This window comes from Oncorhynchus clarkii, chromosome 7 (genome assembly GCF_045791955.1).
Source record: "Oncorhynchus clarkii lewisi isolate Uvic-CL-2024 chromosome 7, UVic_Ocla_1.0, whole genome shotgun sequence".
In the NCBI taxonomy this organism is placed as follows: Eukaryota; Metazoa; Chordata; class Actinopteri; order Salmoniformes; family Salmonidae; genus Oncorhynchus; species Oncorhynchus clarkii.
In genome coordinates, this window is record NC_092153.1 from 28,131,439 (window position 1) to 28,143,825 (window position 12,387).

The following is a 12,387-nucleotide window of genomic DNA, read 5'->3' on the forward strand; positions in this document are numbered from 1 at the left end:
CATCTCAAATCTGGCTGCTGATGGGACTTTTGATAAATGCAGAAAATCGGCAATCAAAATAAACGTTCTACCACAGTGACCATGTTATTGTGTTAGAATAACAATAACACTATTTGATTCTGAGTTCAGACATATACAGTTTGTATGAAAACCAGGTGTTTTAAATCGGTGTATGTTTACTTTGATTATGACCTTACGCCGATTACGATAAGCAGAGTAAGGTGTTTGCATGACTAATGCCATACTCTGCCTTCTGCCATAATCAGTAAAATATATAATTATTATTGTGCATGTAAACATACTCATTGTCACCAGTTGTTTTTTGGTGTTGATTTTTGGATGTTGGCTGCTATCATACTGATTCTAGTGTCAACTCCTTTCTGTGCAGCGTACCTGGTAGTGGACCCATGTTCCGATCTACCACTGTGGCCGTGGAGGAAGGCTACAGGGGAGCCCGTGGTGACAGAGCCAGCAGCCGGGCACAGAACAGCACCCAGGAACACACAATGTGTCCAAACATCACCTTAGACACACTTGCAGATAACACCAGCACCATTCAGGCCCAGCAAACTCCCAGCACTGTGACCGGAAAGTGTGGCCAAAAAATCTCTTTCTCCTTCCCTAAAAAGGCCTCTCTGAAGCTGGAGTCTTCGGCGGCGGTGTTCTGCCAGGCCGGGGAGGACGGGTCAAGCAGGCATGCATGTAGACAGAGGCTCAGTGTGCAGCTCAACTCCCCACGGCCTCCCACTGGCCTAGACTCCCCCAGCCCCCCTGCCAGAGAGAAGGCTCTGCATAACAAGGGGAAGATTCACATTGCAGGCTCACAGGTTCAGGGGTTAACCAATGCACCATCAGGATCAGACAGCTCGATGCCCCCAGCTGATTTGTGCACTATCCTCGTTTATTCTGAGGATGTGGCTTTTCCCTGCACAGTCCAATCTTCCATGTTTCTCTCCCATTCAAACACATTAGATGACTGTGAACTGGACATGGTGCAGGGAAGTCTAAAATGCAACCTGGCTGAACAAAGACAGGAAACTGAGGTGGAACAGGGACAGAGGACAGAGCCTGACAAAATCATGTTAGCAGATAATGTCTCCCATAAGGGAGGACACCCATTGTCGAACTGTGCTAATCATTCGAATGAAGCAATTTACACTCAACCCCAAGACAAAGATCTAAGTGTGTCAGAGGATGAGAAATGGACAGTTGCAAGGCCATGTAAACCTTTCTACTCTATCCTCAGTAGAAATGGGAAAACAGTGCTCCAGTGGCCCTCTGAGATGTTGACATTCACCAGGACAAGTCCATCTATTTCCTTCAGCTGCAACCCACTCCATTTTGACTTCAGAGCCTCCACTAAAGACGCTGGCTGCAGAGTGGTGGAAAGAGATGTCGAGAAATCAGCTGAATTAGCTAAGAAGTCCTACAGCGATGAAGCAACCCTGGAAACACGTGAGCTGTTTAAGAGCTTGCCAAGCCCAGAGCGCATCCTTGTTCGGGAGGATTGCGAGAGGCCTAAAAGTCATGGTTGCGAGGAGCCAAGCAACACACTCATCAGAAAGGATGAGCAGTGTTGCAATTATTCAGCACAGTTGGCAACCACAAGCTTGACACACACAGCTATGGCTGTGGACACACGCAGGTGTTGTAGCACAAGCCAGAGGAGGAGAAGGCGGCAGGGGCACAGACGGATGACTCACCAGGGGGGTGACAGATATGAAGGGGCAACAGAAAGATTTGGTAATTGCCTGACACTTCCCAATCATTGTGAAAGACTTGATGACCAAATAAGTGATAGCAGTGCAAAACAATTTCAGCCAGACGAGCCCAAGAAATCACCCTCAATTGAGGGCAACGAGGGGAGAATTGAAGCTTACAGAGACACAGCAGGTGTTGTGAGGCAGGCATTGGCAGAGTGTGTGAATGGCCCAGCAGCTAGTCTGGCCCACTCTAATGAGGCTCTCCAGGGTCCAGGACAGATCAACGAGGGCAATATGCGCAATCAGCAGTCCAAACACATAAATGCCATAGAACACACATCTCTCAACTGTGGATCTCTCCAGACCAACCCGGTCATCACAAGCGCAGACCAGATTAATAAAATAGATCCCACACTCTTAAAACACCAGCCACTCCCTGAATCACTGTTACAGGAAGGTGGAAGATGTCGAAAAAGGACTATGGATGACCAAACTGTCGGTAGTACTTGTGTGAACTCTTTGCATAAACCAAACAAGAGGCGAAGAAGGAGGAGAAGGGCATGTGGAGCTCATCAGAGTTCAGTGGCTGATGTGAGCGGTGGAGAGAGATATGAGCAGAGTCGAGGAGCAAATGGCCTTAGCCCATGCACTGGCTCTGACTCCCCTGGACCTGAGGATAAATTGAACCCTGATGCACTTGAGAAGAGTATTGACAGTGTAAATGGCAGATCCAGCTGCAAAGGCCAGATCAATGGGTCAGATCTCAAGAGGTATATTTTTGATTCCGGAGCTAAGGGCTCAGATGTTATTGTTGCACATAAGTCTGTGATGAGCCCAGATCAGCCCAACTTTCACAGTAAGAGTGATGGCTCCTGTAAAGTATTTCTACCAATAGGCAATGGGAAAATGTCAGAGACCTTGAATGCTAGCTACACAAAATTAGAGCAGGAATCATTTAACTCAAAGGACAGTTACAGGTCCACACTGGACAGACTGGAGAAGCATTGCCTCCAACATCTCCAAGCCCACAGGAAGGCTATGGACTATCAAACGTTCCCTGACAAACTGAAACCAGTTTTAGCCAGCCCGCACATCCCTGTGTCCTCCCCCATAGTACTACAACCTATACAACTTCCTCTACCATTATCCACCTCCATCACCATCCACCAGACTTTCCTGCAGCACCATGCTGACTTCCTCCAGCCACAGCCCCTACTCATGTCACCTATCCTCCCCTTCACTCACCTGCCACTGGGGGCAGAGGTTTGCCCACACAGTCACTCTCCCTTTATTTACCAAGACCCAATTTCGGTCATGGCACGACCGAGCCTGCACCCCATGACTATGTCCTTTCACCCCCTGCCTCGCACTATGTTTCCTCATATGTTCCCACATCACCACACTGTCATCCCCCTACAACCTCTGTTTTAAGAATACATTGTCCCCTATAGAATTATAATTACTAGTGTAGCCCTCTTTGCTTTGTAAAGTCTGGTTTTGACGACATAGTATATACACTATATGTACACAAGTATATGGACACCCCTTCAATATGTGGATTCGGCTATTTCAGCCACACCTGCTGCTGACAGGTGTATAAAAATAAGCACACAGCCATGCAATCTCCATAGACAAACATTGGCAGTAGAATGGCCTTACTGAAGAGCTCAGTGACTTTCAATGTGGCATCGTCATAGGATGCCACCTTTCCAACAAGTCAGTTTGTCAAATGTCTGCACGGGTAGAGCTGCCCCGGTCAACTGTAAGTGATGTTATTGTGAAGTGGAAACATCTAGAAACAACAACGGCTCAGCCGAGAAGTGGCCACACAAGCTCACAGAACGGGACCGCCAAGTGCTGAAGCACTTAAAAATCATCTGTCTTCAGTTGAAATACTCAATACCGAGTTCCAAACTGCCTCAGGATGAAACATCAGCACAATAACTGTTTGTCGGGAGCTTCATGAAATGGGTTTCCATGGCCGAGCAGCAGCACACAAGCCTAAGATCACCATGCGCAATGCCAAGCGTCGACTGGAGTGGTGTAAAACTCACCACCGTTGGACTCTGGAGCAATGGAAACGCGTTCTCTGGAGTAATGAATCACGCTTCACCATCTGCCAGTCCGATGGATGAATCTGGGTTTGACGGATGCCAGGAGAACGCTACCTGCCTGAATGTATAGTGCCAACTGTAAAATGCCGAATGCGAGCCTAATCACCCAACATCACTGCCCGACCTCACTAATGCTCATGGCTGAGTGGAAGCAAATCCCCATACCAATGTACCAACATCTAGTGGAAAGCCATCCCAGATGAGTGGAGGCTGTTATAGCAACAAAGGGACACCAACTCCATGTTAATGCCCATGATTTTGGAATGAGATGTTTGACGAGCATATAGTGTACTGGTAGTGCTTTGTTAGAGCGTTAGAACGTTTATCTATTATTTTAGGGCAGCTCTCATTGTATTTATTTATCTATTGTATATCAGCCAGCATAGCGTTCTGTGTGAAAATGTGTGAAGACAGCTTCTCTGTCGAAACATTGATTATTAAAATATTGCATAGGAGCTCTTAGAGGATGCGGCTCTCCTTTTCTTGTTCAAGTGTTCTACTCCGCTAGCCAGCAACTCGCCTAAACAGATGCGTGTTTCTTTCGCCTCCGAAAAATCTATTTCCAGAATGGGTTATCGAACACCCAAGTATTTGATAGAGGTTTCCAACACTTCTCCACTGTCAGTGTGTTTTCTTGTTTTGCATAGTTCTAGAGCAACTTTAAGAATATTTTAAATACAGACCATTCCATTTTAAGGTTTTATCAGCATCAGCTTTATCAGACTATGAGGATTGAGTTTTTAATAATTCACTATGGATTCTAATAGTGTTTACCATTATGTAATGGGAATATGTTTTAGAATTAATATATTGTGCTTAAATGTTATCGTTTTAATGATTCCTTTAAAATAGTTCAAATATAATTCCACTTGGGTGGAGGAAAGATATTCCATTGTGTCATCTATTATGTAGGTACAGTTGAAGTCGGAAGTAAACATACACCTTAGCCAAATACATTTAAACTCAGTTTTTCACAATTACTGACATTTAATCATAATAAAAATTCCCTGTCTTAGGTCAGTTAGGATCACCACTTTATTTTAAGAATGGCAAATGTAAGAATAATAGTAGAGATAATTAATTATTTCAGTTTATATTTCTTTCATCTGTAGTGGAAATTTCCTGTATTTACCAAATCATGAGAGCAAACCACACACAAGTCAGAGTTATCATAAAGTCCATCTTTAATTATATGAGCTCCATCACAACCCTGTGACTCTCAGATTAATTCAGTGTCCATAAATGAATTCTCTGAGAGTGCTTACAAAACAGTTCTTAGTATAATTTATAGCCAAGACACACCCATCTCAACTCACATGACAAATAACAGATCTTAGGAACATTATAAAGGAAGACTTTACTTGAGAGAGGAGTATCCCATAGCCAGACAGCATTGGCTATGAATTATCGATCAGCTTTGTCTCCTAAACTATGTTCTTATCTCGCTCTTAGTACCACTCAGGACAAAAAAACAAAACCTCATCCCCTAGCATATATCAAATACACCCCTCCTGGACAAGACCACAGAGACACAGTGACTGGCACACAGACATTGTGGAGCCAAGAGATAATTGGTTCCCCGTCAATTATCCCTTCACATGGTTTAAAAGATATGTTTACATATGAAGACAAGCTTGACCTCTCCCCTCTCTGCAGCCCAAGTAACTGAACCCAGGACAGAGAAAGGATAACTGCCAATGGCCACCACTGTAGTAAAACAAGATACATTCTAAATGAGAAGTAACTCACAAGCATATAATGAAAATAAAACATCTTATCTATGTTACCCAACTATTCTGATACATCCCCAACACATCACATTCACAGTGGGTCAGAAGTGTACATACACACAATTAGTATTTGGTAGCATTGCCTTTAAATTGTTTACCTTGGGTCAAACATTTTGGGTAGCCTTCCACAAGCTTACCACAATAAGTTGGGTGAATTTTGCGCCATTCCTGCTGACAGAGCTGTTGTAACGGAGTCAGAGCACACGCTTTTTAAGTTCTGCCCACAAATTCTCTCAAGGTTTGAGGTCAGGGCTTTGTGATGGCCACTCCAATACTTTGCCTTTTGTTTTCCTTAATTAAGCCATTTTGCCACAACTTTGGAAGTATGTTTGGGGTCATTGTCCATTTGGAAGTCCATTTGCGACCAAGCTTACACATCCTGACTTATGTCCTGAGATGTTGCTTCAATACCTCATGATGCTATCTATTTTGTGAAGTGCTCCAGTCCCTCCTGCAGCAAAGCACCCCCACAACATGATGCTGCCATCCCGTGCTTCACGACTGGGATGTTGTTCTTCGACTTGCAAGCCTCCCCCTTTTTCCTCCAAACATAACGATGGTCATTATGGCCAAACAGTTTTATTTTTGTTTCATCAGACCAGAGGACATTTCTCCAAAAAGTACGATCTTTGTCCCCATGTGCAGTTGCTTTTTAATGGCGGTTTTGGAGCAGTGGCTTCTTCCTTGCTGAGCAGCCTTTCAGGTTATGTCGATATAGGACTCATTTTTCTGTGGATATAGACCATTTTTTACCGGTTTCCTCCATCATCTTCACAAGGTCCATTGCTGTTGTTCTAGGATTGATTTGCCCTTTTCACACCAAAATACATTCATCTCTAGGAGACAGAACGTGTCTCCTTCCTTAGCGGTATGGCGGCTGCGTGGTCCCATGGTGTTTATACTTGTGTACTATTGTTTGTACAGATGAACGTGGTTCCGTCAGGCGTTTGGAAATAGTTACCAAGGATGAACCAGACTTGTGGATGTCTACAAAAAATGTTCTGAGGTCTTGGCTGATTTCTTTTGATTTTCCAACGATGTCAAGCAAAGAGGCACTTTGCAGGTAGGCCTTGAAATACATCCACAGGTACACCTCCAATTGACTCAATTGATGTCAATTAGCCTATCAGAAGCTTGACATCATTTTCTGGAATTGTCTAAGCTTTTTAAAGGCACAGTCAACTTAGTGTATTTAAACTTCTAACCCACTGGAATTGTGATACAGTGAATGGTAAGTGAAATAATCTGTCTGTAAACAGTTGTTGGAAAAATTACTTGTGTCATGCCGAAAGTAGATGTCCTAACCGACTTGCCAAAACTAGTTTGTTAAAAAGGAATTTGGGGATTGGTTGAAAAACGAGTTTTAATGACTCCAACCTAAGTGTATGTAAACTTCCGACTTCAACTGTATGCGGATGACTCAACACTATACACATCAGCTACTACAGCGACTGAAATGAATGCAACACTCAACAAAAAGCTGCAGTTAGTTTCAGAGTGGTTGGCCAGGAATAAGTTAGCCATAAATATTTCTAAAACTAAAAGTATTGTATTTGGAACAAAATACTCAATAAACCCTAAACCTCAACTAAATATTGTGATAAATATTGTGGAAATTGAGATGACTAAACTGCTTGGAGTAACCCTAGATTGTAAACTGTCGTGGTCAAAACATATTGATACAGTAGTAGCTAAGATGGGGAGAAGTATGTCTATAATAATGCGATGCTCTGCCTTCTTAACAACATTGTCAACAAGGCAGGTTCAACAGGCCCTAGTAATATTCACACCTTAACTACTGTTCAGTCATGTGGTCAGATGCCACAAAAAAGGACTTTGGAAAATTGCAGTTGGCTCAGAGAGCTAATATTAATAATATTCATGTCAATCTCTCCTGGCTGAAAGTGGAGGAGAGATTGACTTCATCACTACTTGTATTTATGAGAGGTATTGACATGTTGAATGCACTGAGCGGTCTGTCTAAACTACTGGCACACAGCTCGGACACCCATGCACACAGTACTGTATAGAGCCATGACTACATGGAACTCTATTCCACATCAAGTAACTGACGCAAGCAGTAAAATTTGATTTAAAAAAACAGATTAAAAAAATAACTTAAACACCTTCACAGCGGGGACTGTGAAGCAACACAAACATTGGCACAGACACATGCATACATAGACACACACAAACACGATAACATACGCACTATACATACACATGGATTTAGTACTGTAGATGTTTGGTATTGGTGGAGTAGGGGCCTGAGGGTACACAATGTGAAATCTGTGAATGTATTGTAATGTTTTTAAAATTATATCTGCCTTAATTTTGCTGGCCCCCTGAAGAGTACAAATACAATGGTAGGGACTAACTGAGCTGGTCTTGGGTCATTGATTGTTTCAACGCAGCCTTGAAATGCGTGGACAGAGCCCAGGAGCAAAGAGGATTTTGATGGACTGCCTCATTCCTATAGAGTATCTTTAGAATTCAAGGCACACTTCCACAGCATTCTGCAGCGATACGTCATCCCATCTGGTTTGCGCTTAGTTTGACTGTCATTTGTTTTTCAACAGGACACTGACCAAAACACACCTCCAGGCTTGGTAAGGGCTATTTGATCAAAAAGAAGAGTGATGGTGCTGCATCAGGTGACCTGGCCTCCAAAATCACCCGACATCAACCCAATTGAGATGGTTTGGGATGTGTTGGACAGCAGAGTGAAGGACAAGCAGCCAACAAGTGCTCTGCATATGTGGGAACTGTTTGGAAAGCATTCCAGGTGAAGCTGGTTGAGAGAATATCCTGGTAGTGTGGTGCCAGGATAACAATCTCTCCCTTAACATGACCAAGACAAAGGATATGATCGTGGACAACAGGAAAAGGAGGGCCGAGCATGCCCCCCATTCTCATCGATGGGGCTGTTGTGGAGCAGGTTGAGAGTTTCAAATTGACTTGATTTGGCACAAAAAAAAGATTGGCAAGGGTCCTCAGATCCTCAGAAAGTTCTACAGCCACACCATCGAGAGCATCCTGACCGGTTGCATCACTGCCTGGTATGGCAACTGCTCGGCCTCCGACCGCAAGGCAATACAGAGGGTAGTGCGTATGGCCCAGTACATCACTAGGGCCAAGCTTCCTGCCATCCAGGACCTCTATACCAGAAGGTGTCAGAGGAAGGCCCTAAAAATTGCCAAAGGCTCCAGCCACCCTAGTCATAGACTGTTCTCTCTACTACCGCACGGAAAGCGGTACCGGAGCGCCAAGTCTAGGTACAAAAGGCTGAAATACATCCACAGATTCCTGAACATTTAATTAAATGGCTTCCCAGACTATTTTAATGTATCCCCCCCCCCCCCCCCCCCCCATTTTTACGCTGCTGATATTATCTATGCACACTCAATTTATCTCTACCTACATGTACATATTAGCTCAATTGCTTCGACTAACCTGTGGCCCCACACATTGACTCTGTACCGGTACCCCTGTATATAGCCTTGCATCTGTTATTTTGTTGTTGCTTTTTAGTTATTTGATATTTGTATTTTTTTTTTCGTCTAATATTTAATACTCTTTATTATATATATACAGTTAAAGTCAGACGTTTACATACACTTAGGTTGTAGTCATTAAAACTCATTTTCAACCAATTAATTAGCCTATCAGAAGCTTCTACAGCCATCATTTTCTGGAATTTTCCAAGCTGTTTAAAGGCACAGTCAACTTAGTGTATGTAAACTTCTGACCCACTGGAATTGTGATACAGTGAATTAATCTGTCTGCAAATAATTGTTGGAAAAATTACTTGTGTCATGAAACAAAGATGTCCTAACCGACTTGCCAAAATTATAGTGGTTGAAAAATCAGTTTTAATGACTCCAACCTAAGTGTGTGTAAACTTCGACTTCAACTGTATATATATATATATTGTTATATAGTTGTTATATAGTTGTTGTGTTACTTCAGTTTATTTTAGTAAACACTTAACACTTTCTGAACACTGCATGGTTGGTTAAGGGCTTGTAAGTAAGCAATTCACTATACTGTATACAATTTGATTTGACATTTTATTTGATTGTATAACCAATGTGTATTTTTGCATGCTGTTGATGCAATGTTTACAGCCTCAATACTTTATAGTGATTTGCATGTCAGAATAAAGATTCTGGAAGCATCTAAAAAGTTTGGAGAAAGTTGCCAACTAGCGCTGAGCAAAATTGCTAACTAGCATTAGCGCAATGACTGGAAGTCTATGCTAGCAGAAACCCATAGACTTTCAGTCATTGGGCTAAATGTAGTTATAATTGGCTCTCAAAACTATCTCTAACTTCCTTCATAATGGACACAGAGACATAACAGTGGTATCGACAAGTTCATCTGACTGGGGAAGTAAACTGACTTGCCTAGTTAAATAAAGGTGAAATAAATAAATACCGCTTGTCCTGCTTGGTTAGTAAAGTGCAGCCAGGATCCATACAGAGAGAAAGTTTTCCACTTTCTCTCTGTTTATCATACTGGCGCGTGTGTGATGAAGTGTGTTTTGTTTGTGTGTGTTTGTCATTTCACTTTGTTTTGTTTTTGGGAAGCGGGGTGTGGGTGGTGTTTGAGTACTAATTTTAGCTCACAACAAGCTTGTAGCATGATGAATACTAGACAGAAAATCTTTGCAAAGCTCAATGCGGAAGAGGAAAATTATCAAGCACTACACTCATGAACTACTCGATCGACAAAAAGTTCTATAAAGATCTAATAGATTTGCAGGAAAATAACTTGAACTCTTTCCTGCAACCCTTTATGGATTCTACCAACAAAAAAAATCTGTTTAAGGATGTAATGGAATTTAAACATAGTTTGGAATTTAGGCAGTTGGAGGTGGAGGAGCTAAAGGGAATGTCAAAAGCCAGACTACATTCTGAGCATTTTGCAATTTTCCAAACACTTGACAAGCACTTCCAAAAGGAGACTTCCTCGAAAATCAATCGAGGCACAATTGCATTTGAATCGATGGTTTTGAAGACTTGGCATAACACAGAAGTCAAGGCCAAGAAACTCCTGGCAGATCAACTCAAATTGGACACCAAACTCATCGAGGGTGCACAGGAATTGCACTTTGTTCTCCGAAGGACAGCCCAGATCTATACTGGTGAAACTGCTCAGGTTCAAAGACAAGGAAGGAGATTCTCAGGAGAGCGAAGTGCCAGAAGGTAACCAACATCTTCATCAATTAAGATTTGTATGAAAAGGTATGCCTCAAAAGAAAGGAACTGCTGCCATGACTAAGTGAAGAATTGAAACGAGGCAACATCACATACCTAAAGTATGATCAGCTGGTCAATTCACCAGCCCACCCCACCTTTCTTAGGCCTATGGTAAGTGACTCCGCTATAATCAACTGATTTGACACACACACACCCACACATACACACACACATATTTATTCTACTTTGTTCATGTGTTTCACCTAACCTCTGAAGTCTTCAGTGGTGTTATGTGGACAGTGTCAATGTGCATTCCATAGGAAGTGCACGCCTATTGATAAAACTAAGACAAACGTTTGGTTGTATTAGACATGTAAGGCATGCAGTACTGTGTTTCCGTTCCATTCTCTGAATGATTCCGACTGTGTATATCTCTTAGTTGGGCAGGATATCAACCCTGATAACATTGTCTTTAACCCATTAGCTATTAATGAAGCAAACAATAAATATAATGATTGTGTCGATCCAGATTCATATTTCCTGAGATTTACAAGAGATGAGTCTGTCACTTGTGATTACTATAATGTTAAGCAATTTAACAACCTGTATAGCCGTTTATCTATTTCCAAGACAAGCTTATTTTCTAGATTTCATTTGAACGTTCACAGTCTTGCTCAAAATCATGACCTCCTTGTTCAATATCTGTCTTCTCTCAGTCCTGAATTTTCCATTGTTACCCTTTCAGACTGAAGATACAACCATGCTTTATAACAAGTCTCCTTATAATGCTGTTCACCACTGTAGAACCTCAAGAATGGGAGGATTAGTGTCCATTTTTGTTCATTATTTTATTTTATTTGTGAGAGAGGACCTTGCAATTACATTTGATAATATTGATGTTTCATCTCTTTTTACATGAATTCCCTTGTGTACATTTTTTGGTGGTAAGAAAATGGAAATTGGATGCATCTATCGGCCTCCCGATTCTGAAATTGGTCATTCCATTGATATCCTTACATCAACCTTGGATTTGTTTAATAATGAAGATAAAAATGTGTTTTCTACAACAAACAATTAAAAGTGAGAACTACTCACTGACATCTGACTTTTTGAAAACTTTATACAGCTATCTGTATCCCCTCATCTATAACCACACAAGGGAGACCCGTTCATCTTCCACCCTTACTGATATTTTTACAAATCTTTTGAATAATGTGGCTAATACAGGCTAATGACATTATTGACCACTTTCCAATGTTCCACTTCTCTTTGGCAGCTGGAAATGAACAGATGGGAGTAGAATATTTAACCAAAGTACTGTAATTGTGAGCGCTTTAAAAATGTTCATGGGAACATTTTAATAATCAGGCCAAAGTGGAGTCTGCTGACCAGACTTTTTTCACCACTGCTTTCCCTTAGTTAAACCACTTAAGAGAGCAGGAGATGGCATCTGGAAACCTCTGTTTTTATTTATAGATTTTTACCTTTATTTAACTAGGCAAGTCAGTTAAGAACAAATTCTTATTTTCAATGACAGCCTAGGGACAGTGGGTTAACTGCCTGTTCAGGGGTAGGACGA

At 41.9% G+C, this 12,387-nt stretch overlaps 1 protein-coding gene across 1 annotated transcript in view; it reads left to right on the forward strand.

Moving 5' to 3' along the window:
• The window catches only part of LOC139412573 (zinc finger protein 804A-like), a 72,989-nt gene extending 69,855 nt beyond the window's left edge, over positions 1 to 3,134 (forward strand). Inside the window, exon 4 of the mRNA XM_071159288.1 lies at positions 389 to 3,134. Coding sequence (XP_071015389.1) covers positions 389 to 3,134 — 2,746 coding nt within the window. The remainder of the gene's footprint in view (positions 1 to 388) is intronic.
• The last annotated feature ends 9,253 nt before the right edge of the window (positions 3,135 to 12,387 follow it).